Source organism: Lampetra fluviatilis, chromosome 4, assembly GCF_964198595.1.
Source record: "Lampetra fluviatilis chromosome 4, kcLamFluv1.1, whole genome shotgun sequence".
In the NCBI taxonomy this organism is placed as follows: domain Eukaryota; kingdom Metazoa; phylum Chordata; class Hyperoartia; order Petromyzontiformes; family Petromyzontidae; genus Lampetra; species Lampetra fluviatilis.
Window position 1 is genome coordinate 12,300,329 of NC_136278.1, and position 25,583 is coordinate 12,325,911.

Sequence of the window (25,583 nt, forward strand, 5' to 3'; positions counted from 1 at the left end):
GTGCCCGAGCTGCACACCCACCTGACGCTCACTCCTGCATATTCCCCAGCCCTCACCGCCACCACACACGACTGCGAGTCTTGTTTACTATTAACGTTTTACACAAACTGCCCACACCCCCCCACGCCCTCATTTCTGTCTCTCCAGATGCCAGTAAAATATGTTTTGGGTTACTGGCCGGGTTGGCTCTCCCGCACAAAATCACCCAGCAGCATTTGATTAGACAAGCAACCTACGGACCGGTCTCAACCCTCTCGTCTTATCAGCAGCAAGGCTTGTTATACAAATGCAGATATTATCGGACATGGCAATTTTTATCATTTTTTTAACAAGCTTGACTAAATTAATTAGCGGCAACCACTGAAGGCCCACCTCAGTTAGTGCTCTAAATCCATCTATTATGCAAAATAATACAACCATGATCATTAACAATATTAACACATGACCAAAAACTAACGTGTAGAGATCACGTGACCTCATTTGCCAGTACCAAAATGAGAATAAGTTCCCCCTTTCTTCTGGCAACAAAACAGGTGTTAAGATGTTAAAACACCAAACTGACCACAAGTATTGCGGTTAATGCAGACATGATTCCTTGTAAAAAGGTTTCAGTTTGGTGTTTCAACATCTTAACACCTGTTTTGTTGCCAAAAAAAGGGGAAAACCTATTCTCATGTAGAGGTTACATTTAGATAAACATATACAGTAAAACCTTGGATTGCGAGCATAATTCGTTCCGGAAACGTGTTTGTAATCCAAAGCACTCGTATATAAAAGCACTCGTATATATCAGTTGTGATCACGTGACGCTCAGCAGACAAAGCGTATGCACGTACTACTCGTATTGCAAGACCTTGCTCGTTTATCAAATAAATATTTATTCAAATTTTTTGCTCGTCTTGCAAAACACTCGCAGACCAAGTTACTCGCAATCTGAGGTTTTACTGTAGCCACTTAATTTTCGCCTCAAGAGTGCTTGCTCGGTTGCATTCAGCACCGACCACCCCTCTCTTTGGCTTCAGCACCCGCCCCGGTAATCTATCCGCGGGCGCACCGTGGGAAACATTTTGAATTTCCCACCGCGCGGACTTCGGGGGCGCTGAGCATACCAAAAAAAACACCGCACCCAAAAGGAGGTCTCTCAAGGCGCGGGGCTGCAGCTTGTGTGTGTGTGGTCACTGCTTCCCCTTCGCTGTGTTTTTCAGCTTTTCTCCCAATTTGTTGCTGTTGTTGTTTTCAGCCATTGGGGCCTCCTCCCAGCAAGACTGCACACACACGCCTCTTGTAGGTCAGGCGCAGGTTTTATGGGTCGTGGGCGCATCCAGCAGTGGATTGACACAACGGATGTCTGAAAATGTGTAGGCCAAGGCTTGCACTGCACTCACGAAACGACACTTTTTTTATTTTACCAGGTAAGGCCCACTCTTGAGCTGTATAGCTCTTTTTCAGAGGCAACCTGGCCACAAATAATCGCTCAACAAAGTGGAAATGTATAGCGGCCAAACACTGGAATCACACGTTTCTAAATGTGGAGGGAAAAACGAGAGGACCCGGAGAAAAATCCACACGACCACACGGAGAGACACGCAAACTCCAAATATACAAGCGTCGTCAGGGTTGGGATCGAAGCCAGACTTCATGTATACCAGGCGAGGTATTTAACATCTCGCCACAGTGGTGCCCCTGTAGATTGACACACACACTGTCGATGCTCTCAAGCATTAAGAGCCCACTGAGGCACCACATGTTTTGCCAGGGAGACGAGACGGATAAGGGTCGTAAAGAATGTATCCACCAGTAAAGGTTGCAATGTCTCAGAAGCTGATAGATACTCTGGTTCTTTCGGTAAAGTCACGTAGGTATAAAATAAATTAAATCACGACGTTTCGGGCGCAACACAATAAATCACGACATTTCGGGCGCAACACAAGCGTCCGTGCTTTCATCTGGTGGGAAAGCATGCTTTTCCACCTGATGACGGACGCTTGTGTTGTGCCCGAAACGTTGTGATTTATTTTCTACCTCCATGACTTTACCGAAAGAACCAAAGAGTATGGATTCCTGCAGTCACGAAAGCTTCAAATCAAGCTGATAGGTTATTTGTTTTAACCGTCTAACATCCCATCCTTTGCTTGCATCTTCCTACCGACATGATTCATGCAGATTTAAAAATATCTTCCCTTGCTTACCTCCTTCAATACACCAAGTGCTGCTGTTTGATCGGATCCAAGAGCCCAAATGGGCAACAGCTTGGTGGGATAACACTCACAGAAATGTAACCGATTTCACCGACACACCAACTGCAAAATACGTCTCAATATCTCTGTGATCTTTAAGGACAATAACAATCCTTTATTTATCCAGGCAAGTTTTCACCGAGTCTCAACAGTGGATTTTTTATATTCTGTAAATTCCGTTTTTTCTCTGCTATCTACGCAATATTATCCTTGCAATTAGATTGTTGGAGAAAAGAAAAAAAACCTCCGTGCCTATTTTATATGACTGTGTTGCGGTGCACGTATACTTTTCCTTCTAACTACGGGTTGCCAACCTGAAATGTTTGACAAGTACAAACATAGACTATCACGGCATGTGCTGTTGGCGAGCACCCATTATAAGGACGGCCAGGAGCCCTTGAGAGGACGGCGGGGCCAGTACCCGGTCCTGTTGCTCGTCTCATCATCTACGGCGCTGTTGCTTACGAAAGGCAGCGGGTGCTAATTTTAGGCGCACGCCATCAAGACGCTAAATTACCAATTGTGTGGGTGGGCCAAGGATCGGCGAAGAAGACCGATGGCATCGCAGCGCGGTGCCATGAGCCGTGGCGCTACCTTTATCGCACACGGTACCCGCCGATGGTGGCGAGATGTTAACTACCTCGCTTGGTTTGCAGGAGGTCGTGGGTTCGATCCCGACCACGAAGTCTGTTGTATATTTGGAGTTTGCATGCGTCTCTCCCTCCGTGGTCACGTGGATTTTTCTCCGGGTCCTCCGGGTTTTGCCGTCCACATTTAGAATCAACGTGCGCGTTTATAGATAGAGAGTATTTGGCTGCTATAAAATTCCATGTAATAAACCACTGTTGAGCGATCATTTGTGATGGCTAGGTCGCTTCTGAAAAAGTGGGCCTTACCTGGTGAGATAAAAAGTTTAGTTGAGTCATTTTAGTATAGTGGCGGCCTCATATCGGCCACAAGGTACAAGAACCCAAAAAGAATGCACCGAGCACGCGACTGAACTTTACTCTTGAGGTTCAGGTCACGTCTTACAATTGCACATCAATACAACGGATCCCCTGTGGGTGTGGCTAGCACCATAATCGGCCACCTTTGCCTCTCCGGTGCTGATGATGACACCACCACAGCAGATACTCGCGCAACTGCGCTAGTAGGCAGGGGCTACCCGCGTTAAGATTCCGGGCGCACGGCTGACATCAGTGGCGAGTGATAGTTGAATCACTCCTAAGTCGCCCCCGAGGTCAATTCGGCAGATGATATACATTTTAAAAAGCACAAAGACATTCGTACGCACATGCCATCGCAGGTGATCATAAGGGCCAGTCACCGGAAAGGGGGCTGGCGATAAAACAATCACTGCCATCTCATGGAACACGCCGCTTACTGCACATGGGCAAGCATGCCAAACGCCTCGTCTTGTAAAACTACCAGTTTACACAGCACAGGACCGTCACCACACTCACTTTGAACAACCTTGCATCAGCAAAAGGTTGATCGCCTTTTGCTTTTAGCGCACTGCGTTTGCGGGGTGTGTGTATGTATATATCTACACGCTGCCCCGCACAGATGCGTTTGTATTGAAGCTCGTTACGGCTTTAAAAAAAGAGACACCCCCCCCCCCCTAATCTTTTAGTAGAGCCGTTGCATAAACAAAGCACAACGCAGAGAAACAAACGGATTGTGATGGAAGGGCCGTCGTATCGGAGATCAAATTGTAAATAATAAATGCCGCAGCCAGGGGGGGGGGGCAAGCTGCGTCAAGTCTCGCTTGCACGACACAGCGCGCCTCGCTATTCGAGCGTAAAACGCGATCCAATTAAATTCCACAACAATTCAATCAACCGGGGGTTTAAGCAGACTTGTTTGATTACGTCTTACAAACATTCCCAAAAGCACGCTACGCGCGCCTAGTGCGCGAGACTATCCACGCGTAAATATACACCAGCACGCTATCACTCAACGCCGGTGACGTGTGTACGTATTGGTTTATAGTACCGTTCACATATTTAAATTATAACTATAAAAAGGTGCACAAACATCTGAATGCAAAACATCACTGTGCAAACAAGCACACAAACACACTCGGAGGATACGTAAACACAGATACCTACACGCGAGTAACATTTTTCCCACGGATGACAGGAGACGTGACCAGCCGAACGAAATCATCAATAACTTCTCCCTCTTTCCTCCTCTCTCCCTCGCGGCCGCCACGCACCCTCGACCCCCCCCCCACCCCGGAACCGACTGCAACGGGCGGCCAGAATCCACACCGAGCGAGCGCCCCCCAACATCCGAGCGCCCCCCCCCCCCACGCGCCCCCCGCCGTCCGAACGCGCGAGCCCCCCACCGTCCCGCTCTCACCGCCGGCAGCATCGCCGTGCAGCAGCCCCCCCAGCGTCCCGCGGGAGCCAACCCCGACGGACACCGCCCTGCCGCCCGCACCTTGGCTGAAGCAGAGCGGCGAGAACGACGTGCCCACGGCGGACTTGAGCACGGCCGAGAAGTGGCAAAGGAAGCACTCCATGCCTGCGCGGGCAGGGGGGGACGGGGGAGCTCCGGGAGGGGCCGCGGGACGGACGCTCGCCCCCCGCCGCTCATTCCCGGTCGACGCGGCGCGTCGGGCCGGCTTCCCGCGCGCCGCTGCCCGCGGCCGTTATTTCACGCCGACCACGTCGGCTCCGTCGGCTCGGCACAAAGGGAGGCGCGGGCCAACATCGGCGCGAGGGGGGGGGGGCGCGAGAGGCGCGGCGGCGCACGTGTGGCCGGTACAGTGCACGCAGCGGAAGGGGGAGTGTGTAAAAAAAAATCTCCGCATAACGCAGCGGCAGCAGCGGTGGTGGCGGCGGCGGTGGCGGCAGACGCCCTGGCAGCGTTTTGCTGCAGTGTTGCACTGTACCCGCTCGTTCCATTAGGTGAACTGCAGCCCCCCGATCAAATCAACGAGAACCGCGATGACGCCGAGCGCCACTGCAACATTGACAGCTGGGAGGCGTGCAGCCCGCGACAGGGCGAGACCGCTATACCGTGTGCGTCAACGACACCGACGGGCGTATGCGCGACGATTAAAGTGGCGCGGGTTATTCGATGCGCACCTGTTCCGGGGTATTCTTTCCACACCGCCGTTAAACCCATCGGTGCGTGCGACACATTTTCGCAGTGAGCGACGCGCATCTGAAGAGCGCCTCGCGTGGATGTGAATGGGCTGGGGGAGGGGTGAGAATGACAAAACAAACTACGGTGTCCTTGCACGAGCCGAGCAAGAGACTTATTCGGATCCCTTCCGAGACTGGCGGAGCACCATCGTGCCGCCCGTATTTGCACGCGACACCACGTCGCCCTCACACGGGGTTTCCCAAAACTTTACACGGCCGTCAGCAAACTGCGAAAGGAAGTTGGATTTTGGTAACACGCCCCAGGGGTTGCGAGCTTGTATTTTATGGTTGTGTCCCGAGTGATGTTACTTCGGGGATCTCTCAAAGGCCTCTTCACGGTCCCACTGGGGGTATAAAAACCCACGCTGTTCTGGCAGTTCAAGTTCATGTTTTAATAAATTAACCCGCATTTCCGGGAGAACATCCCACCCATCGCGCCGATGAATTTGCTGAGGACATGCCAACGGCGAACGCCAAAAAGAAACGCCACAAATGAATCGCACGGCAATTTAAATATTTCACGGAGTTGTTCGCCTGCTGCGTACGCAACAAATTCCGTGGGGGGGGGACATTTTAAGGTGAATTCAACGAAAAACGACTCGCGTTTGAGTATACAGCTATGATGAAAAATGTCAACTGGGCCTTACTTGTGGAGCGCGCTAGTATTGGGGCACTTTTTTGCATTCATAATAAAACGATTCCAAGCGAAATATAAGCACCCACCAAGATTACGCACTGTTATTGTAAGACAGCAAGCGAACTTTGTTTGGCAGTGTTATCGTTATCGTCAGCGTTAAATAACTAAAAAATGTTTTTTAAAACTTTAATCAAAGGTACTTTATTGTATAATGTAAGCAAACCAAATTAGTTTATTGGAAAACAATCCATCAGTGTCCTTATATTTAACCAGATGGCAACTCATTTACATTAATTACCTCTGAATAGGAGCAGGGACCATCATTGCCTAATGAAAACAATATAGACGTGGGCCATATTTACAACTCTGCCGCACAGGGCTATGAACCCAGCGACCCAAGTTCGATTCCCGACCACGGCTAACATCAGAAGCAAGTGACATACAACAAACCAGTCCTGGGACCTTCCTTCACCAACCCACAGTGGCCAGCATTTGTAAAATACGGTCAAACAAGCCCCGACGGCCGACAGATATGGGGAGGCCTTCTTCCAGCAGTGGATTAACCAAGGGCTCTTATTTCGCACCGTACATTGCCAACCATGCCAATCAGGTGCGAGGGAAGCACAAACCAAATACAAAAAAATAAACATACAATGTCTTAATCTTAAAGACAATATTGCAAGGCATTTATCATCATCCAGAGCAAAGGGCATGATTCAGCAATGCCGTATTCTCACTGTTGAGTGTTAAAACTGGCTCTGGGAACAAGCGTTACGACCACCGGTCTAACCGCATTATGACCGTCGGTCGAACCATCTTCCTAAGAGTTATTTTCATGCAAAGTATTTTGTGCCACAGTCAACAAAACCAACAACCAAAAATGCCACTGACTCCGTCTCAACGCAAGCGAACTTGGCCTACGTGAAAGAACATCCATGAAGCAATGCTCGAGTAGTGAACGAATTGTAATCACATGACCAGGCTACCTCATCCGGTTAAGATTGTTGCGTATTTGGCAGAATATAAGTGACAGTGTCAATGAGCTGCGTGTACTTAAGATTTATTTTATTTTTAAGTTGTAAAATGGTACAGTAATCTATCCAGTGACCAATATAAGACAGACCTTAGGCATACATTTTGCAGTAAAGAGCAGCTGTACTCCTATTGGCTGTGAGATGGTGACATGACCTCGTGTTATGCCCCCTTGCTGCAGAGGTTACTTTTGATGCAGCTCGGGCAATGTGTGCCGTCTGCAGCCACACGATTCACGAGTGTTTAAGTTTTTACGACCTTTGAATATCTCACTCGGTAGCTGTGCAATATTCCTTGAATGACCCTATTCTCATTGTCCGCAAAATGTATGTCTTTGTTTTGCTTTTGCTGCTGCGGCTCATGCAGAACCCACCACGGTTTCCCCCTGTAAAATAGCAGGGTAACTGGCTGCACGAGATCGTCCGTGTAACAAATAAAATAAAATGCACCCAGTGTCGGATAGCCTGTCACAACCACACATCACCACAAGTGTAACAGGATATGATGTCGCGCGCTTCACATTGCTGCGTGGTGCCACAGATCATAAGCCTCATGCCAAAGCATCGGAGATGACCCAACATGTGGGCGGGTGAAACGTGCCATGCCTAACCTGAAAGGCTGCATTGTTCTGTTACATGGGAAGCCCTGGGTTTAACCCTGGATCTCACAGCACTCAGTCAGGGTTGTGACACTAACTATTATCCCCCCTAGGCACAATAAAAACATTGTTCCCGCAAGTTAGTTTGTATTCTACACGCGATTCATACTTCATATAAGCTTTAGGCCGTACGATTTCATTTTCATCAGCACTTTTCCTCTTTTAACATCATAAAGTAATGCTCCTAAGTAGCAGATCTGACCAACAAGGCAATTTGAAGAGAAGTAAAAATAAAACGGTGAGTTAAACAGACACCTGCGATACGTGTCACCTCTTACAATTATGTTTAGTCAGCTCCATTAACCTACGCAGCGCTCACGCATCACTTCGCCTTGCAACAACCTTCAAAAGTAAGTCTGGACGCTGCAGACACAATAAAAAGCTGCTGTTTTTTTATGTTTGCTTCCATACCACAGCGATGACATCTCCTTTATCACCTCTACTTAGGACCAAAACAGGAGGAATTCACCACAACTCTGGCTGTCGCCTGATGAGGCTGGTTGTTGTAATCACCGGCAAAACACCGAATTGTAAATGTTGTGGGTTTACTCTCCAACACACCGGTGTGCTGAACTAGTAACAAATTGGCACCTTTTGTTTACGTGACAAACCTTACTAATTGGCTGTATTGGGTGGTTGGGGGCTTAACGACACATTTATATTTATTCGATCTTACAAAACAACCTCTATTATAGATTTGTGGGATTTCAGCAGTCTCACTCTAAATCCTGTGATCGGCCTAAATAATCTGGCCGAGCCGGCTTCTGCTACAGGGAATTTGTTTGGCTTTTGTCATGTTGGTGACCCAGGGCTAACTTTTGCAATTGAGTCTCCCATCCTGTTCTCTCAAGTTCTCACCAGGTTACAAGGAAAATAAACTTCCGTCGACACTCACGTGTGCATGCGACAGCGCATGCTGCACATGTGTCGTCGGTGTTTGTGTCCGTGTGTGTGGAGCGGTAGTGTAGCGGTTAGCGCGCTCCGCTACGAACCCGGTAGCCCGAGTTCGATTCATGCTCACGGCCAACACCGGTAACAATTTTCTGAACCAGTCCTGGGCCTCCCCTAGGTCGACTCAGACTTAAATGAGTACCTCGTGGTGTGTAAAAAATCATCACAGGGGAGACAAAGGCGGCATGGCGTGGTGTTTGGCCACCCACACCCTCATATGCTGTGCCGGCCTTCATAGTTGCTTGCCTCAACAGTCTGTTCAGGCTATATGGGGGATCTTTGTCTTTGTGTGCATTCTGCGCGTGTTTGTGCGAGTGGATATGTTTGTGCACAGGGACTGGCCTAGCCAGGCCAAATGAGACAGCAAAGCACAGTAGTGGTACTAGCAGCTCAGCCAGGCCCGGGTTTCCACAAGGCCAACTCAACCTAAACTTGTCACCAAACATACTGGGTAACAAATTAATTAGTTTCCTTGTGTTGTATTATTTGAAGAAGAAAAAAAACCTCTTCGGTTTGTACATTTTTGCATGCTTCGTTAGCATAAATCAAACACACTAATTATTATTTCCACAAATTATATTTTTACACGCTATTTGATGTACGTGTATAATCCCACGTAAATAATCCAAATCATATATTGTAATTTTGCCTAATGAACAGTAAACAGACGCAGATACCAGCACATAGGTAGTAAACAACATAGACATTGGATGCACCACATTGCGACAATTCATTCAGTGACGACGACACACTTACAACGAGTCCAAAGAACCCACGCCAAATACATGAGCATCCATTCAGTGGAGCTGAATGAGCTCTACGAAACGGTTGAAAATAATTAATTCCGCAGCGGGCACGTGGTCAAAGGCGTGGGTGGGCAGGCGGGCGGGCGGACATGCACGCTCGCCCGAATTGGAATTGGACGATCGTCGCGTGAATCAATGCGACCACGTTGCACACACGCAGTGCTGGGTGAGGATCCAAGCGGCACCAGGGCAGGGCACGACGGGGGCAGGGGCACCCCGCGCATTGCCAACACCGCCTCAACACGCACACAAAGACAAAGATCCCCCGTATAGCCTTCGTAGACTGTTGGGGCAAGTGCTGTTAGTGAGTGGCAGCGCCTGTGAAGGCCGGCACGGCACCCGCAGGGGGTGGGTGGCCAGCACCACGCCCAGCCGCCAATATCTCCCTAGTGGCGAAGTTTACACAACGCACCAGGCACTAATTTGAGGCTGAGTCGACCTCGGGGAAGCCCATAAGCGGTTGAGATAATCGTCGCTGATGGTGACGGTGAGCGGGAATCGAACTCGGGTCGCCGGGTTCGGAGCGAAGCGCACTAACCGCGACACTACCGCTCCCCATTGAACTCAGACACATACAAAGGTACAGACAGCCCCTGTGTCAATCACAGCATGCGGTGTCGTGGGAGTTATTTAACCTTACAGCGCCATGCTCGTCACTGCTGGTGGATGACGGCTGGCAGCATGTGCCGTGTGTGGGGTGCACAGAGGTGCAGCACGACAATCGGATTTTTCTGCACTGCCCTCTGCTGCTCACGATGTAGCACTGCGAGTGATCTCACCAGGCAACGTGTACCTCCATAAAACAGATGTGTTTTTGAGTTAGATCAGGAAAATATATAAATGTGTCATTAAACCCGCCACCACCTGGCGCAGCCAATTAGTAAGAACATGCTAATTCGTTACTAGTACAGCACACCGGTGTGTTGGAGAGCAAAGCCACAAGATTTACAACGTTTCGCCAGTAATTACAACCAGCTTCTAGCTTCATCAGGCGACAGCTAGATTTGTGGATTAATCCTCCTGTTTAGTTCCTTAAATAGAGAGGTAGATATGGATGATACTGGTCGCAAAAGCCGACGTGTTAAACCAACGTGTACCTACATCTTTATTCTCAATAGTTTAGGGGGGGGGGGTTGACTCAGGGTAGAAAGAAAAGTGGTTTGTCATGCTATAAACAACACACTATATGTTACATTTTAAATCACAGTTCCTATGATTACTGTTGTTACATTGTTTTTATAGCTTTATTTTGGTGATTCGAAAACATATGGTTAATCTAAATTGTCTAATGGTTGTTGTTATTGGCTTGCACCACATTGTGATTTTTGCACACGGCGTTTCAATAAGTTTTTTTGGAATATTTGCTGGTTTATTCCAGGATGTTTCTGTTGCGCGTCGTCGCTTTAAGATGCTCTGTGTTCATATATTGTTTGTTGCGATTGCACCCGACTTAAGAGCCGCATGGCTCACAGGGCTATACCTAATCAATGAAACTTGAAAACTTGAATGACACGACTGTAAATAGTAGTGACATTTGATCCTGTCTTTAAACCTCTTATGGCCAACGATTGTTTTGTTAATAGATATAAGCTAGTCATTAAACATATATTTGCTGATTTCCTATAGCCAGCCAGTTCTGTTTTACCAGGTTTAGCTTTCTTTTTTCACACTTTTGTCATGTAGGCCAGGCTTAGTCACTAACCGAACCTCTTCATAATAAAGGCTCAGTCTTTTGTTATGTAGCCTATTACCATCTACATGGCAGAGGCTCGGTCTCATTTGCAGCATTTGTTATGTAGGCTAGGCGTTAGTCACAAACCGCACCTCTCCATAACAAAGGCTCAGTCATTTGTTATGCAGTCTATTCTTAGTCTTAAGCCTCACCTTACCATATTAATAAAACGTGTGCCGTTCCTGGCCCTGCCCCCCTCAACCATTATATATACGGAGTGGTATCTCCTGTAATCCCTCATTTACTTGATACAGCTGTCGGGCTGTGACGGTTCCACCTGAAGACGGAAGCTTGTGTTGCCTCCGAAACGTCGTGATTTTTATTTTTATTTTACTTTTATTAATTTTAATTTTTTACCTACGTGACTTTACCGAAAAAACCTAAGAATATGATTTCCTATACTGTACTCCTGAATGAAAAAGGTGTCGAAAATGATGACTGCGGTGGAATTTTTCTTTGGATGCCCACCTTAAAAGGGGGCGCTCAACACGCCAGCTATGACCATGACACACAACCCACGTGACGGTGCATCGAGTGTGTCACGAGACCATCACGCGCGTGTGCTTCTCAAAGCCACGACAGGCACGCATTTAGTTTAAATAACATTAAGACCAAGGATCTCTGTGCTTCTGGATCGACGTGACCGACGCTGCAACCAGTCACGCATTCATTACTGCACGTCCCTTGATTCGGGTCCCGCGTCAATTCTCACATTATCACAAAGTGCTCACTGCAATGGCGTCACTTGCAAAAAGTTTATGTATTAAATTAATCGAACAGAATTATAAACGGCCAGCCAAGTGGCTGGCGCTGGTTTATGCCCCGTGTCAGAGTGATAAACGACAAATACTGAGCTCACAGTCCGATCAATCTCAGCGGTACTCTATGCGGTGAACGCGTACATGGTTTGTTAATCCCACAGATTGCAAGTCCAAATTCATTGCTCATTTCCACAGTGTCGTGAGCTCATGCGCACTGCAATACTTTTAGAATCTTTACATTCAGATATGGATCGCAGGAACTGTGTTGACAGGTCTTGGTGTGGAAACTCGGCAGCTTCCCGCTTGAATGCACAATGTGGGGCCCATTAGCAGCCCAAATCGGGGGTCTCACGCCTCAAGACATCCGCTGTTCAGTCAGACGGTCCCTGCATGGCACGCTTTCAGGTGGGCTTTTGCGGCCGTGTGGAACACTCTTCCTTCCGATATTAGAAAGCCACTGCAGCTATGCACTTTTAAATCTAAATTGAAAACTCATTTCTTTAAAACTGCTTCTTGTGCTTAGCTTGTTGTCCTTCCACCGCACCTCCGATAGCACGGTTGGCTATGTACGGCGAGAAAGAAGTTAAACGTATGTATACGAACTTACAATGGACAGCCCAGAGCACATTTGCAGAGATGGAGAGCCAATTAGTCACCTGACGTGGGTCGGTTGGCGCGGCAGACATGGAACCCCACTTAGCGCCGCTGTTGTGCGCCACAGCCAAAACACAAACATTTGCTGGGACACGCCGCATGTGACAGAGGGAGAAACGCTTCTTGCTAATTAGCAAGGTCCATTATTAAGACACCTTGGCAGCTGTGTCTAAATTAAGATAAAAATGTAATTTACAGTACACAATGGGCTCAAATTCGTACCCTTACGTTATGTACGCCTTACACCTTTTGCATTTTCTTGTTCGGCATAACTTTGTCAATGCAACCTCTATCACCAAAAAAAGTTTGAGAGATAAAATTCAATGTTTAATTGTACATATTTATGGGCACCACTTGCGTGCATTTCCGCATGGATTGTTACATCGCAGGATCGCAAGGGGTGATGGGAGGCCCTCATCCAGCAGTGGAATGACCAGGGCTGATGATGATAACTAAACAACTCGCGGTCAACAACGCTGAATTGTGTCCTACAGCAACATTTACATACAGCTATTTCACACGTGGTATGCATAGTTGCTGTGATTTCTCAAAGTATTTAGAGTAAATTCAAGAGTTGAATTTACTCTAAATACATTCAGACTGTAGCCTGCGGGTGCTCGTTTGTACGTCAATCATTGGAGGCGCATTTTTCAAACGCGTCAATAATTACAGGACAACGCAAGCAAATCCAGAGGAACTGAAATAAAATCTCACGGCGGTGCAATTAGCAAACCATTAGGGGGCGTCGGACCCCACAGAGTGGATGGACCGCGCAGTGGTTCCCCCTGCCGCCCCCACCGTGTGCCTCGTGGCAAGCGATGTCGTGGGATGTGCACGGCTTGTGGCGAGTGCTCTGCTCAGGCCAGGGTGTCGGCGACACGCGGGTCCGGAGCCCGCACGCGGCTCTTCAAGGAGCCGCTGCTTCGCATCGTCATTTATTCCGGACCGCCGTCTCTGGTGTTCACCACGGCGCACTGCGGCTCTTACAACATTCCACTTTTGTTACCGGATTCGAGAAGAAGAAAAGGTGGCTCTTCTCGTTATTTTAGCTTGGCGACCCCTGGCTCAGACCGTTCTACACAACAACCGCTGTATTAAACCTTCCCTTCCCATGGAACACGCACGCTGCCATATCAGTCGTTTTGGCCGGGTCGCCATTGAACGTGCGCTTCGGAAGACAATAAGCCTCGCCCGAAATCAACTCGCGTTGAGTGGGACAATGACACTTTATGTGCAAATGAAGACTATTTTTACGTTCATACATACGACTAATGATGTTGGGCACCGCTTATTATAGTAGTAATGTCCCTCTTTGTGTACGTATCTACGTTGAACTTCTTTCGCACCATACATAGCAACCCGTGCTAATCGGAGGGAAGACCAACATGCTCACTTCTGTTGGCAGCCTTGAAAGAGTAGTGGATAATCGACATTCCTATGGCCAGTGTCTCAATAACACAACCACTGTTGACGTCCCACAATAACGTTCTGGAATGTATTTAATCTCCAAACAAGTTCAAGGGTCACGTGAGTGCACCCCTGAGAGGAACTAACATCCTTCCCATTGTGTCTTGAACGGGTCACAATACTACCAAGCTGCGTATATAACACGGCACCAAAATTATTACAAAACTACTTGCATTTTTACACGAAACATCCTCATGTAAACGTCCTCATTGCACTTGTAAAGAAAGTAATAAAGGATTGCGCACAAAACCTCGGCTTAAGATTCATCTCAGATTGGTCACTGCTGCACCTTGGGGATTGACAGAATCTGTCAAGAAATTAGAACAGAAAGGCTCCATAAACAAATGGATTTTTTAAAATAAGTTTGGTCACGTAACCAAAACGTGCCGTTTAGTTACGAGTTCAGCACACCGGAGAGTCAACCCACAACATTTACAATTCAAGGACTCTTCAACACACCGGTGTGTGCTCAACTAGTAACGAATTGGCATTTTTTGTTTATCTGACAAACCTTAATAATTGGTTGTGTCGGGTGGTGGCATGGTCGAACGACACATTCATATTTACGCGATCTAACCCCAAAAAAAAAACCTTTAGATGGATATTGGTCGCAAAAGCCTACGTGTTAAACTAGAAAGCATCCAGTTTCCTTAACATGGGTCTCTGAAGCAAAGCATGAGTGCACTCCGACAAATCCACTCCTGACAACATCATCGTTACGTAAGCATGCGTTAACAGCTGCACACCAAGCTCATGCGTTCACGGAATTATGCTTGTTTACCCCCACTGCAAATAACGTTTGCACACAAAACAGTATAAAGACCAGTTTCTGGAGCTCATCGTTTAAATATTCACCGTCACGATGAACTGCCGAGTCCAAACAAAGCTCGCAAAACACAAATTAGCAACCGGTGACGTGCGAGGTTGAAGTGCACGCGCACCCTTTTGAGATATTCTGCTCAGAGGGGAAAAATACAACTTGCGCTGTAATTCAGAGCTTTGAGAGCCAAGCGCTGTTGGCTTTTCATTCACATCTGCCCCGTATTATGTTCTAACTTCGTGAAGTGCTGCTTCTCTATGCACAACACTGGAGCCAACTTCCTTGTTTATCAGTTTGACAAACATTATTAACTAGCGGGAAGTACCCGGCGTTGCCCGGGTCAAAAAAAAAAATTCAAACCTACTCTTAAAAATCTAATAGCAGGTGGTACCTGCTATGATTACAGCAGTGCATACCGACTGTGGTGGTACCTGCTATCACTACAGTGATACATGCTGATTCGATATCAGTATTTATCGACTCTATAGCACAAAGTACTGACCTGACAGAGTGTCGTGGTGAGGCTTAGTCCTGTGCAGAGCCTCCGGCCTCGCCTAGATTGTCCAGCTGGCTGAGGTGGCACCTTGTCAGGCTGGGGCTGGGCTGTTACCCCTGACCCCCCCCCCACCAGCCACGATCTCCCCGGCCACTCTGCAGTAATATCTACGGCCTATAGTGGTAGCATCTACCGACTGTATAGTAGTAACTCTGCACGCATCGGGGTGGGAGGACATCACACAGTGAAAAATTTACCTGAGCGTTTAGCGTATTTTTATAGCAATTATAACACGAAAGAAAATGTCCCCCTCACTCAAACCGAAGGCGTGGAACTTGGCATGGGCCGTCCTCCCCACCCAAGGACGCGTGAGTTGGTATGGGCGTGCACAAGTCATAAATAAATAAAGCGCACAGAACTCGCACTAAATCGCTAATTAAACTAATTAAAAGTTGACGGATGTGAAAAGGGAATAGCGCTTGCTCACGGCGGGCCTTACGGCATGGTAAACCCCACACAAACCCACAGACAAAGAATGACGTTTATAGGTAAGATAGAAGATATTCAGGGTTTTTTGGGTTGGATCGCTTAAGTATAAATCTGTCGTTAACACGCCACCACTCCGACAGCCAACCAGTGAGGTTAGCCACGTAAACAAAACGTGCCAATTAGTGACTACTTCAGCCCACCGGTGTGTTGCAAGAGTAAATCCACAACATTTACAATTTGAGTACTGTGACGTTTCGCTGGTAATTACATCCAGCATAATCAAGCAAATTTTCCAGAATTGTTGACATGACAAACCTTACGTATTGTCTGTGTCGGGTGGCGGTGGGTAAATGACAAATTTATACTACGCGATCCTTTCTGTGTCCACATCGGCCACCACCACAACAGGAAGGGCCAGAGCAGGGGCTGCACAACGACCTCAATATGAACCGTGCATCTTTGCTAAATGTACGGGAGCTGAATGCGTGGTGTTCAAAGGAAGAAGACAAAAAAAACCTAGCAACATGGCTCCATTATATCTCTTGGGTTATAGTGGCAAGGGTCAAGCGAATTGTGTGATAGGGCCTTTACTGCCCAGCTCACAGAATGGGGCACACTTAACAAGCCTGAGTGACATTATCAGGGATCGAGAAATTCAGCTCTTGCCTTCCTCCTTGTGAACTGGCTCAGGTGACAGGCACCGGCTTTGCCTGCGAGCCCGAGCTTCACGCGAGCTAAGCGATACACACTCGCTTGCCAGTGAGAACAATTTTTATCCTGTTTGAGAAAAAACGCTCTGAAAAAGGCTTAATCATAATTTATGAGAATGTTATAGGAGCAACGTTCTAATTTCTCAATGAAATCACTACACGTTATGTTATGATCACCAGTTTTATCTGACAGAATCAGACAAAACAAACCGCAACATCTTAAAAAACATTAATTTGCACTCTAAATATTATACAAAAATAAGCAACTACTTATGATACACAATATAGAGGAAAACCCCACAGAATAATGATTTTATAGAAAGAGCAGGGATACTAGGAAACATTCTTCACTCGGCTTCCCTGTCGAGTGCCAATGAGGATTTGTGCATCGTGCCTCCAATTACGGGGGAGGGGGGGGGCTAGAAGCTCCGCCTCGGGTCTTCCAGTGTCCGGTGATGCACGCAAGGTGGGATTGATGATTGGAATGCAAAGGTAGCATAGAACACGCAATAACGCACCAGTGCTGGTCTCCCACCGGACCAGTTCTGCTGGGAAGCTGCATGTCCTGTGTTGCAACCCTTATGGTGCCGAAATCGATGGTGGTGATGATGATGATAATACATGACAAATGATGAAGCTGCGGCCAGAAACATTTCAAGTTCTCAATTTATCCACCTGCGTGCTTCACCTGTGACTGGGAAAACCTGAAATGGGAGTTAGTAGTACCTCCAACCATCCTGCCCCGAACTGGAGTCATGAACCACGAATTTAAGTGAGCCCCTATTTGGGATGGTTCATAGTCGCAAAAGGGCGAGTCGGAATTATACTTTGCAAAAATGTTTTACTGCAAATTACTAAAATGAGAAACCGCAGAAACCATCACGCCACTTGTGCTGCAAAACGTGTCGCGACTGGGTGAGCTTTTCTTGGGCAAATAAATGTGATTATAGAGGGTGGCCCAAAAAGTCAGGACACATTATTTGAAAACTGGCATGAAAACATTTTCATTGTTTAGTCTTCAAGTTAATGTGTTATCTATTTTCATTATTGTCTATTTTTCTTCTTCTCCTTCAGATTACATTAACAAATGTAAAGAAAATTTACCATACATACTACGAATAATAACACGTTCAATTAGAAGGCAGCTGTAATCTTAAAAAAAAAGTCCTAAATTAATTTCAAAAGAGAATTCATGCATACATCAATGTTTATGAAAGTCAGTTTGAACATTTGTTAAAATAAATATATCACTATGTAACTTTTGGGCCACCCTGTATAATAATAACCTGAGAGCCTTCGAACTAGAGTATGCTCCATCGACAGTCAAAAATACGTGCTGTGATCTTTCTGTGACAATTTAAGAGAGATGCAACAAAAAAACAGTTCTGATCTCTATAACTCAACCAAAAAAATTATCACTACATTCATGACAACGTCCCGAGTGGTCCCACGTAATAACTTTCACATCATGATAAGATGCCCTGCCATGACACTCCATCTGGTGAGATCACCGCATTGACACGATATTAAACTGTACGGGTAGTGGCGTCACTGCAGTCACTATCACGTTGTAATGGCACGCCTCGCCGTATCATCAATAATGTCTTATTGCCTCACTAATGGAAGTTCACAACTGGTGACTGACAACGTGGATTTATGGAGCATTAAAATACCAATTGCGTCTCAATACACCCGTACTAAGCAATGGGCAAGGTTTTTGTGTATATAGCGAGATAAATAGACAGCGAGTGATAGAGGGGGATAATTAAGGTGTTGAGCCTGGGCAGTATGGATGGCTGGGAGAGTTTCAGACTGAGGAGGGAGTATGAGACCACGAGGAGGGAGTTTGAGACCACCAGGGGGAGTTTGAGACCACCAGGGGGGTGTTTGAGACCACCAGGGGGTGTTTGAGACCACCAGGGGGTGTTTGAGACCACCAGGGGGTGTTTGAGACCACCAGGGGGTGTTAGAGACCACCAGGGAGTGTTTGAGACCACGAGGGAGTGTTTGAGACCACCAGGGGGAGTTTGAGACCACCAGGGGGTGTTTGAGACCACTAGGGGGGAGTTTGAGACCACCAGGGGGTGTTTGAGACCACCAGGGGGTGTTTGAGACCACGAGGGGGTGTTTGAGACCACCAGGGGGTGTTTGAGACCACCAGGGGGTGTTTGAGACCACCAGGGGGTGTTTGAGACCACGAGGGGGTGTTTGAGACCACCAGGGCAGCAGAAACAAAGGACACTCACTGAGCGATGGTTGATTGTGGACTCGATAGAAGGGCCTTGCTGAGATGGAGAATGTGTGGCGGGCAGTAGAGTGAGACGAGAGCCTACGTGCACTTCTACTAAGAACCGTGCAGTCTTTTGTGATGGTACAGAAACTGCGCTGCAACACAGCAGCAAAGCTGCAGTGCCAAATATTGAGCACTGCGCAATGCAGTAAGTATAGGCCAGCAGCTTGCACTGAAAAAATGCATGTCAAATGCATTTAAATGCTGTCGACAAAGTGAATGTTACACAATTGTCTTCCATCAGCAAGGACAACAGCCTTGCTTTGTACTCCGCATTTGGTTTCAAGGAATCGTAAAGTTGCAGAAAAAAACACAATCTGAGTGCAAAGGTTACAAACACAGCAGGAAGCAGGGGGGAGTTTGGTAAGCACGAGGGGAGAAGGGGGGTTCAGTTTTCCTTATCACTTTCACCAGGGGAGGTTCTTTAGCTGGCCATGACAATTACAACCTCCCACACGCGCTCTGCTGCATGCAGAGATGCAGTGCTAACCGTTGCCCTAGCATGGACTTCAACCTCCCACAATTTACAGTTGTCCCTGGCGATCCATGGCCATAGGCCTCGCGAGCGATACAATTGATTTCAACCCATTTCAATTAACTTTATTAAAAACAAAGCACACGACGACTGCGATTTTTTCACTTTTGCAGGGAAAGGCTTAAAAAGACCCTACATAGTTAATATATAAAATTGCACGCATCTTTGTTGTGGTAAAATAAATTCAGTGTAGTATCGTGACACCAACGACATACCTGATATTGAAAAAGAGTGTCATAAGATTGTTTAACGCCCATTTGTATGTCCCCTGCGTTGGCCGAGTGGACTATGAACCTGATCTCCATGTGGGTCTAAGACAGAAGTAAAAATCTCCTTAAAATTTGCAATCTCTGCCCTTTCGGGAACATTGCTGGCTTCTTTAACTGACCTTGGTGCTCTTTTCAAAATTATGAGGAGTCGTCAAAAGACGTTTTAAAAAAATGCCAGGGTCTAGAGTTTTACAACTTTGAATCCTTCTACCACAAGGGCCCGTTGGGAATCCAACTGCCAATTCAATGGCTCTCACTTCCTTGTTGAGCCGATCCAAGCCTGTAATCCATCAAAAACAGTGCAAACATCCAAAGGTTCTCAAAGGACCTCCCTCGATGCAAAAAAGCTGACCCACGAATTTGGGTGGTAGATTGTCCAAACTTTAAAAAAAAACCTAAGAAAGGCCACATATTCTTGGGATGGAGGAAACTAACAAAGCCTCTCACCAATAAGAAAATCTTTGTTTTCTGGGTAACGTCAAATCCCGTTGGAACGTGTAAATCATGCGGTTGTCACGCAAATAAGTGCCCTATCTGACAACGACCTCTAAAGCTTGCTTTGAACTTGCCCTGATCAGAAGGTAATCCAGGTACAGAAGACCATTGCTCCACACTGCTACCAGGACCTTGGCAAAAACTCTCAGGGAGGCCGAGAGATCAAGAGGAAGCACCTGAACTATCCAGTGCCTTCCCCCATGACATTGAACTGTAGGAATATTCGGCCGGCTTTGTTCACCGGGACATACAGATAAGGATCCTTGAGGTCAACTGACGCTAGCAAGTTGTCAATCATTACTGTCTTTACTATCGACAGCAAGGATTACGATCTTAAAACTTTGGTGCCAATGAGATGTTGAGTCTCTTCAGGTCCAGGAAAGCCCCAAAACCCTCAAGAGTAGAAAACCAAACCTCACTGTTCCCTTGGGACCTCTAAAATATCCTCAGTGGCCAAAAACATATCCATATTCCGATGACTCTTTGGGGCTAATGAGTTCAGGCGATAGATCGCGAGCCCCCCTTTGAGTCAGTTTCTGCTTCCTGGCACTAGATCTCTTACTGGCCCTGACCCAGAGGCCTTTCCTAGCCATGGCGCTAGGCCCCAAGACACTCCTCATGTAGGCGTATATCAACTACGTCAGGCAAGTAGGGATCACCAGCTGGTTTCCACGAGCTTTATAGCTCATTGGATTCCTCCAGGAAAATACATATTCTGATTCTGAATATTCTTTGTTTTCTGACGCCCCTCAAAAAACTACTCCCTCTGGCGCTGGTGCAATGAGGACCCTCGGACCCTGGAAGCTATGTCGGGTGGCCATCGCACACCCCCCTTCAATGCTGCGACGCTGCAGGCCTCAGGCCTCACTTCTCTTGGGGCCGTTGGCCTCCGCAGCTGCATTGTCTTCCGCGGGGACACCCCCGCTCACCCGGGGCTACCCATTCAGAGTCACCGCGAACTTAGGAACTGCTGAAGGGCTACTGCTTGCCCCCTTCGGAGCACTGGGACCCAGTCGTGCAAAGCTACCACGATTTTTACTTATGTGGCTATATGTCAAAATAAAAATAAGCCATCATCACTGGAAGAACTCTCACCCACTGAGGATGAAGAGTTTGAAGAATACTTTTGTGAGGTTGGTGCAGAGGAGGCCAAGGACTCTGAGGAATAACCTTTCTTGCATCTCTTGATCTCTGACTCTTTCCTTTTAGGTCTCTTCTTCTTCTGAGCCTCTTCATGCCAACTAATCTCTCACCTGTTCCTCATTGGCAAATCACCATCTTGTGGCTGATTTGCTCAACCGCCACAGACTTTTTGAATTGGCAGCCAAATGAAGAAGATGTTCGTGAGAGTACGGCTGTCGTGGAGGACTGTGGTGTTGCAAGACCGTGATAGATTGTGACAGGGTGGGTAGGCCTTCAACCAGAAAAAATGGCCAATGATGAAGATTAGTTTACATCATGAACTATATATGGGTTTTCACATTCAAATTCACTGAACAGAAATCTGCAAAACATGGCTTTTTCAAATTAGATAAAAAGAAATGCTTGGCTTAAACATCTCACGAAGAATTACATGGTCAAAAGTAAAACAATTTATATATACTTTTCAAAACAATTCACACATCTCCAAGCCTTCGTAGCAAATATGCAAAATTTCCTCTGGGGGAAAAAATTTAAACCACAGTGGTCCTAAAAGTAGCACCGTAAATCCCCTCAGAAATGAAAATTTTCAAAAAGCTCAATTCTTTCCATGCATGATATATACAGCAAGGACACTACGTCACACACCGAGCACAAACATTCTGCATAATTTATGCTGCTAATTGCATCTGCCAGACGAGCATGACTGGGTTTTTTTTTCCACTTTATGGTTTTAGTCGACACATTTACATGAGAAGAGAGCATTGATGATGTGCAAGGGCAGCGCCACTACCGGGATGGTATATGGTGACATGTCAAGGTGACTCGTGCAGAGAGCAGTTTAAAAATAGCTCCCCCTCCCATAATGCAGGACTGCCATTCAAAAGCAGCCTCCTTTGCTTAACGCCTCCAATTCATAAACGTGCGCGCAGAATGGCGAGTGTCCAGTTTGCACATAAACCCCATCAAATGTTTCACACCCACGCATTTGGATTCCTCTTCAGGCGTGACCACTTCTAATAGCCCCACCACCTCTGCAAAATAAACATATGTATTCTAATGTCACAGGCAGGCAGCTGTACAAAGACATGCCCTCTTGCAGAGTCAACGTGCATTACACGTGAAGGATGTACAACACGGAGAATCGCCATTTGAAGAGTGATGACTCCCACTCATTTTGATATCAATGATCAGATGATTATTTGTTTACTGACGTTACCTCTTCCTATGTATCTCTGTATAAGGCATGAGTTGAATGCGCCTCATGGGCCCAGGTAATATCTCCTGAGGATTCGGCAGGTATATCATTTTCCATTACAGGTCTGCTCACTACTGTAGTTATACACTTTTAATTCATCTACATTGAAAACTCATTCCTTTAGAACTGCTTTTGATGTTAAGTTTGTCGTCCCAACTCCTGCGTCTTCGATTAGCACGATTGGCTATGTACAGTATGTCCATACATGATGCACTTCACGGCATGACGTTGCTCAAACACCATTTCAGGATGCTGCAAGACTTCCTCTGGTACATATGTGCAGGCCTCAGGAAGTTTGAAGTGCATGTCATATCTTCCACGAAGATAAGCAATGGAAATATAGTACATAAAGCAGAGGTGTAGCTGTCAAAATAGTTTTTCCCCCATTGGATACTCAACAGACAATAATATTTAGCGCTCATTTGAAAATGCAAAAAAAGCTACCGATTGAACTATTCTAAATAAAAGATAAACTCTTCTATAGCAAGTTTCTCCATTGACTGCTGCCACTTGCATTCGGGTGGTAATGCTGTAAAATTAAATGAAACGGACCCGCTTGCGTTCGGGGGGAAAAAAAAAACGAGTGACCTCTGAGACCTCCAACAAATCTGGCCAGCTTGGTTTAAAAAAATGTGGGTGAATGGTCCCGTACAGCTGGAAATCCAATACATGCATGAACACTTTCTGCTCAGGGTGTCCACAGAACCATAACATGTATGAGACCCTTTTCGCCGATATTAAAAATGATGAAAAAATATAAATAGGTTTTACACTTTTTGGCAATAAATCAGGAGGTGTTAAGATGCTCAAACACCAAATAGACACCTATTGCAAAGCATCCAGTTTACATTAACAACACGTACTTGCGGTGAAACATGCTCTGATAATATATGGGCATTGTCTTTCAAACGGATTGGTCTACACCAGAGACAGCCTTCTTTAGTGCCTCGTCTCACCAGTGTCAGACCAGAGAATGGCAAAAGGCGGACGATACAAAGACAATGCACTAGCAGACCATTTATAGCTGGGGTTGAGCAGATACAAAATGGGACATTTTTGCCAGTCAGTATCAATGCATGAAAAAATTATAGGTTTTACCCTTTCTGCCAATGAAACAGACCTGTGGAACCTAACTTATTCGAGGGCAATTATCAAAAATTGGTCGAGTATCATAATAATTCAATCATGAACCAGACAAGACCGTGATGGAGTGCTTTTGACAAAAGTATATAGACAATAATAACAAGCCACATACCAATGTGCCCGAAGAAGGGACACTTTCAACAAGCTCATTACATGCCATGGACACGTGGATTGGAAACGGACTACGACAAAGAATAGTCGAGAAAATCCAATTGGGCTTGAGCAGAACACATTGCTTGAAGTGAAGAAAGGCGATGGATTAGACAGACTGGTGATGGGGAGCTTAAAATGGGGCGTGCGGCCGAGAAGGCCTCCAACTGCAGAGATGTGGGGAAATGAGATCAGCTTATGGACAGAAAATGGAATGTGGCATCGGGTTGTTTCTTAGCACGGGAGAGAGCCTTTACCAAAAGTCAGGTTAGTAAATTCCAACAAATATGGACGGCATAACTCGATTAGCTTATTACGCTCTCACATCCGTCATAACCCCGTGGAGCTTATATGAAATCAATGCTATTCCCCAGAAGCATGAACCACAGAGGACAAAGCCGCACTCATCCTAAGGTCAGATTGATTTTTATCACCTTATGAAAGGCAGTCAATGTTTTATAGCAGTGACCACTTTAACAGACATTTGCGATGTAACCCATGTATCCCACACACACACATAGGCTCATGTGATTGCAAATCACCCTCTCTGGCTCAAGCCAAACTAATTCCAAGGCAGTGGTTACACCGGTTTCGTTATTATCCAAGTCTCATTATCTGCTTTTGCAAGAGAGAGAGATAGGGAGTACACACAGCCGTAAGTTTGTGGGTGGTCGGGTGGCCAATGCACTCAGCTGAGACAGTGCCCGTGAGGTTGATGGCTTTAAAATCAAAGCCCGCTGCGGAGAATTACTAAAACACATCTGCTGAAAAGTGGAAAGTTATATAATCTGGTCCATCATTTATTTTTGGGTTCAATTCATGAATCGCGATATTGAGTGCACACACCTAACATGTTAAGGTATAGATCCTGTGGACTCATTTCACAAGAGTAGACTTGTAATGTTTGTAATTTCATTGGCAAAATCTACAATGTAAAAATATAATCCGCAACTAAATGACAACAAACAATTGTAAAATACGTGACCCAACGTAACTTTAAACTTATTTAACTTTTTGTTTAGGAGTTAAAGCCCACTTAGCTATGAAGCTATTTTTCAGAAGCGACCCGGCTGCTAAGGATAGCTCAACTAAGTGGCTTATCATGTGGAAATTGATAGCAGCCAAATACTCTAAACGCATGTTGATTCTAAATGTGGAGGGGAAAAACGGAGGACCCAGAGAAAAATCCACACGACCATGGGGAGAACATGCAAACTCAAAATAAATAGGCGTCAGGGTCGAGATCGAACCAACGACCATCTGTATACCTGCTTCGAGGTAGGATCTAGTATTGCCTGTGTAGCATCTCGAGATGTAGTCACATTTAGACGACACATACACAGATCGTATGACAAATTGTATAAATCTAAATGAGTCAAAAACCTACCACCACCCGACACAGCCAATAAGGAACGTTTCTGTTGGAGAGTAAACCCACAACATTTACAATTCGAGTATGACGTTTTGCCACTATATACAACCAGCATCATCAGGCGACAGCCAGATTTGTGGAGAAATCATCCTGTTTCGGTCATAAATAGGTACTATCCTTTCCTACAATTCAAAAAATACCGCGGCACAACTGGGACCATGCTGTTTGCATGCCAATGCGCCGTGGCACGGCAGTTTGTCAAGCGTTGCCTCTACATACAAACGCATGCCGTAATCTCAGAACACATTCAACAATGCCAAAAGTTA

The 25,583-nt window shown here is 46.3% G+C and overlaps 1 protein-coding gene across 4 annotated transcripts in view; it reads right to left on the reverse strand.

The window, feature by feature from the left end:
• Positions 1–25,583, reverse strand: part of LOC144931572 (serine/threonine-protein phosphatase 2A 55 kDa regulatory subunit B beta isoform) — a 210,270-nt gene that overhangs the window by 140,113 nt on the left and 44,574 nt on the right. Inside the window, exon 1 of one of the 4 annotated variants that reach the window (XM_078855570.1) lies at positions 4,602–4,875. The exons of 2 other annotated variants lie outside the window; for them this stretch is intronic. In XM_078855570.1, coding sequence (XP_078711696.1) covers positions 4,602–4,764 — 163 coding nt within the window. In that variant the 5' untranslated portion in view covers positions 4,765–4,875. Of the gene's footprint in view, positions 1–4,601; positions 4,876–25,583 lie in introns of those variants that run through there. One more of the 4 variants, XM_078855572.1, reaches the window with a different exon arrangement.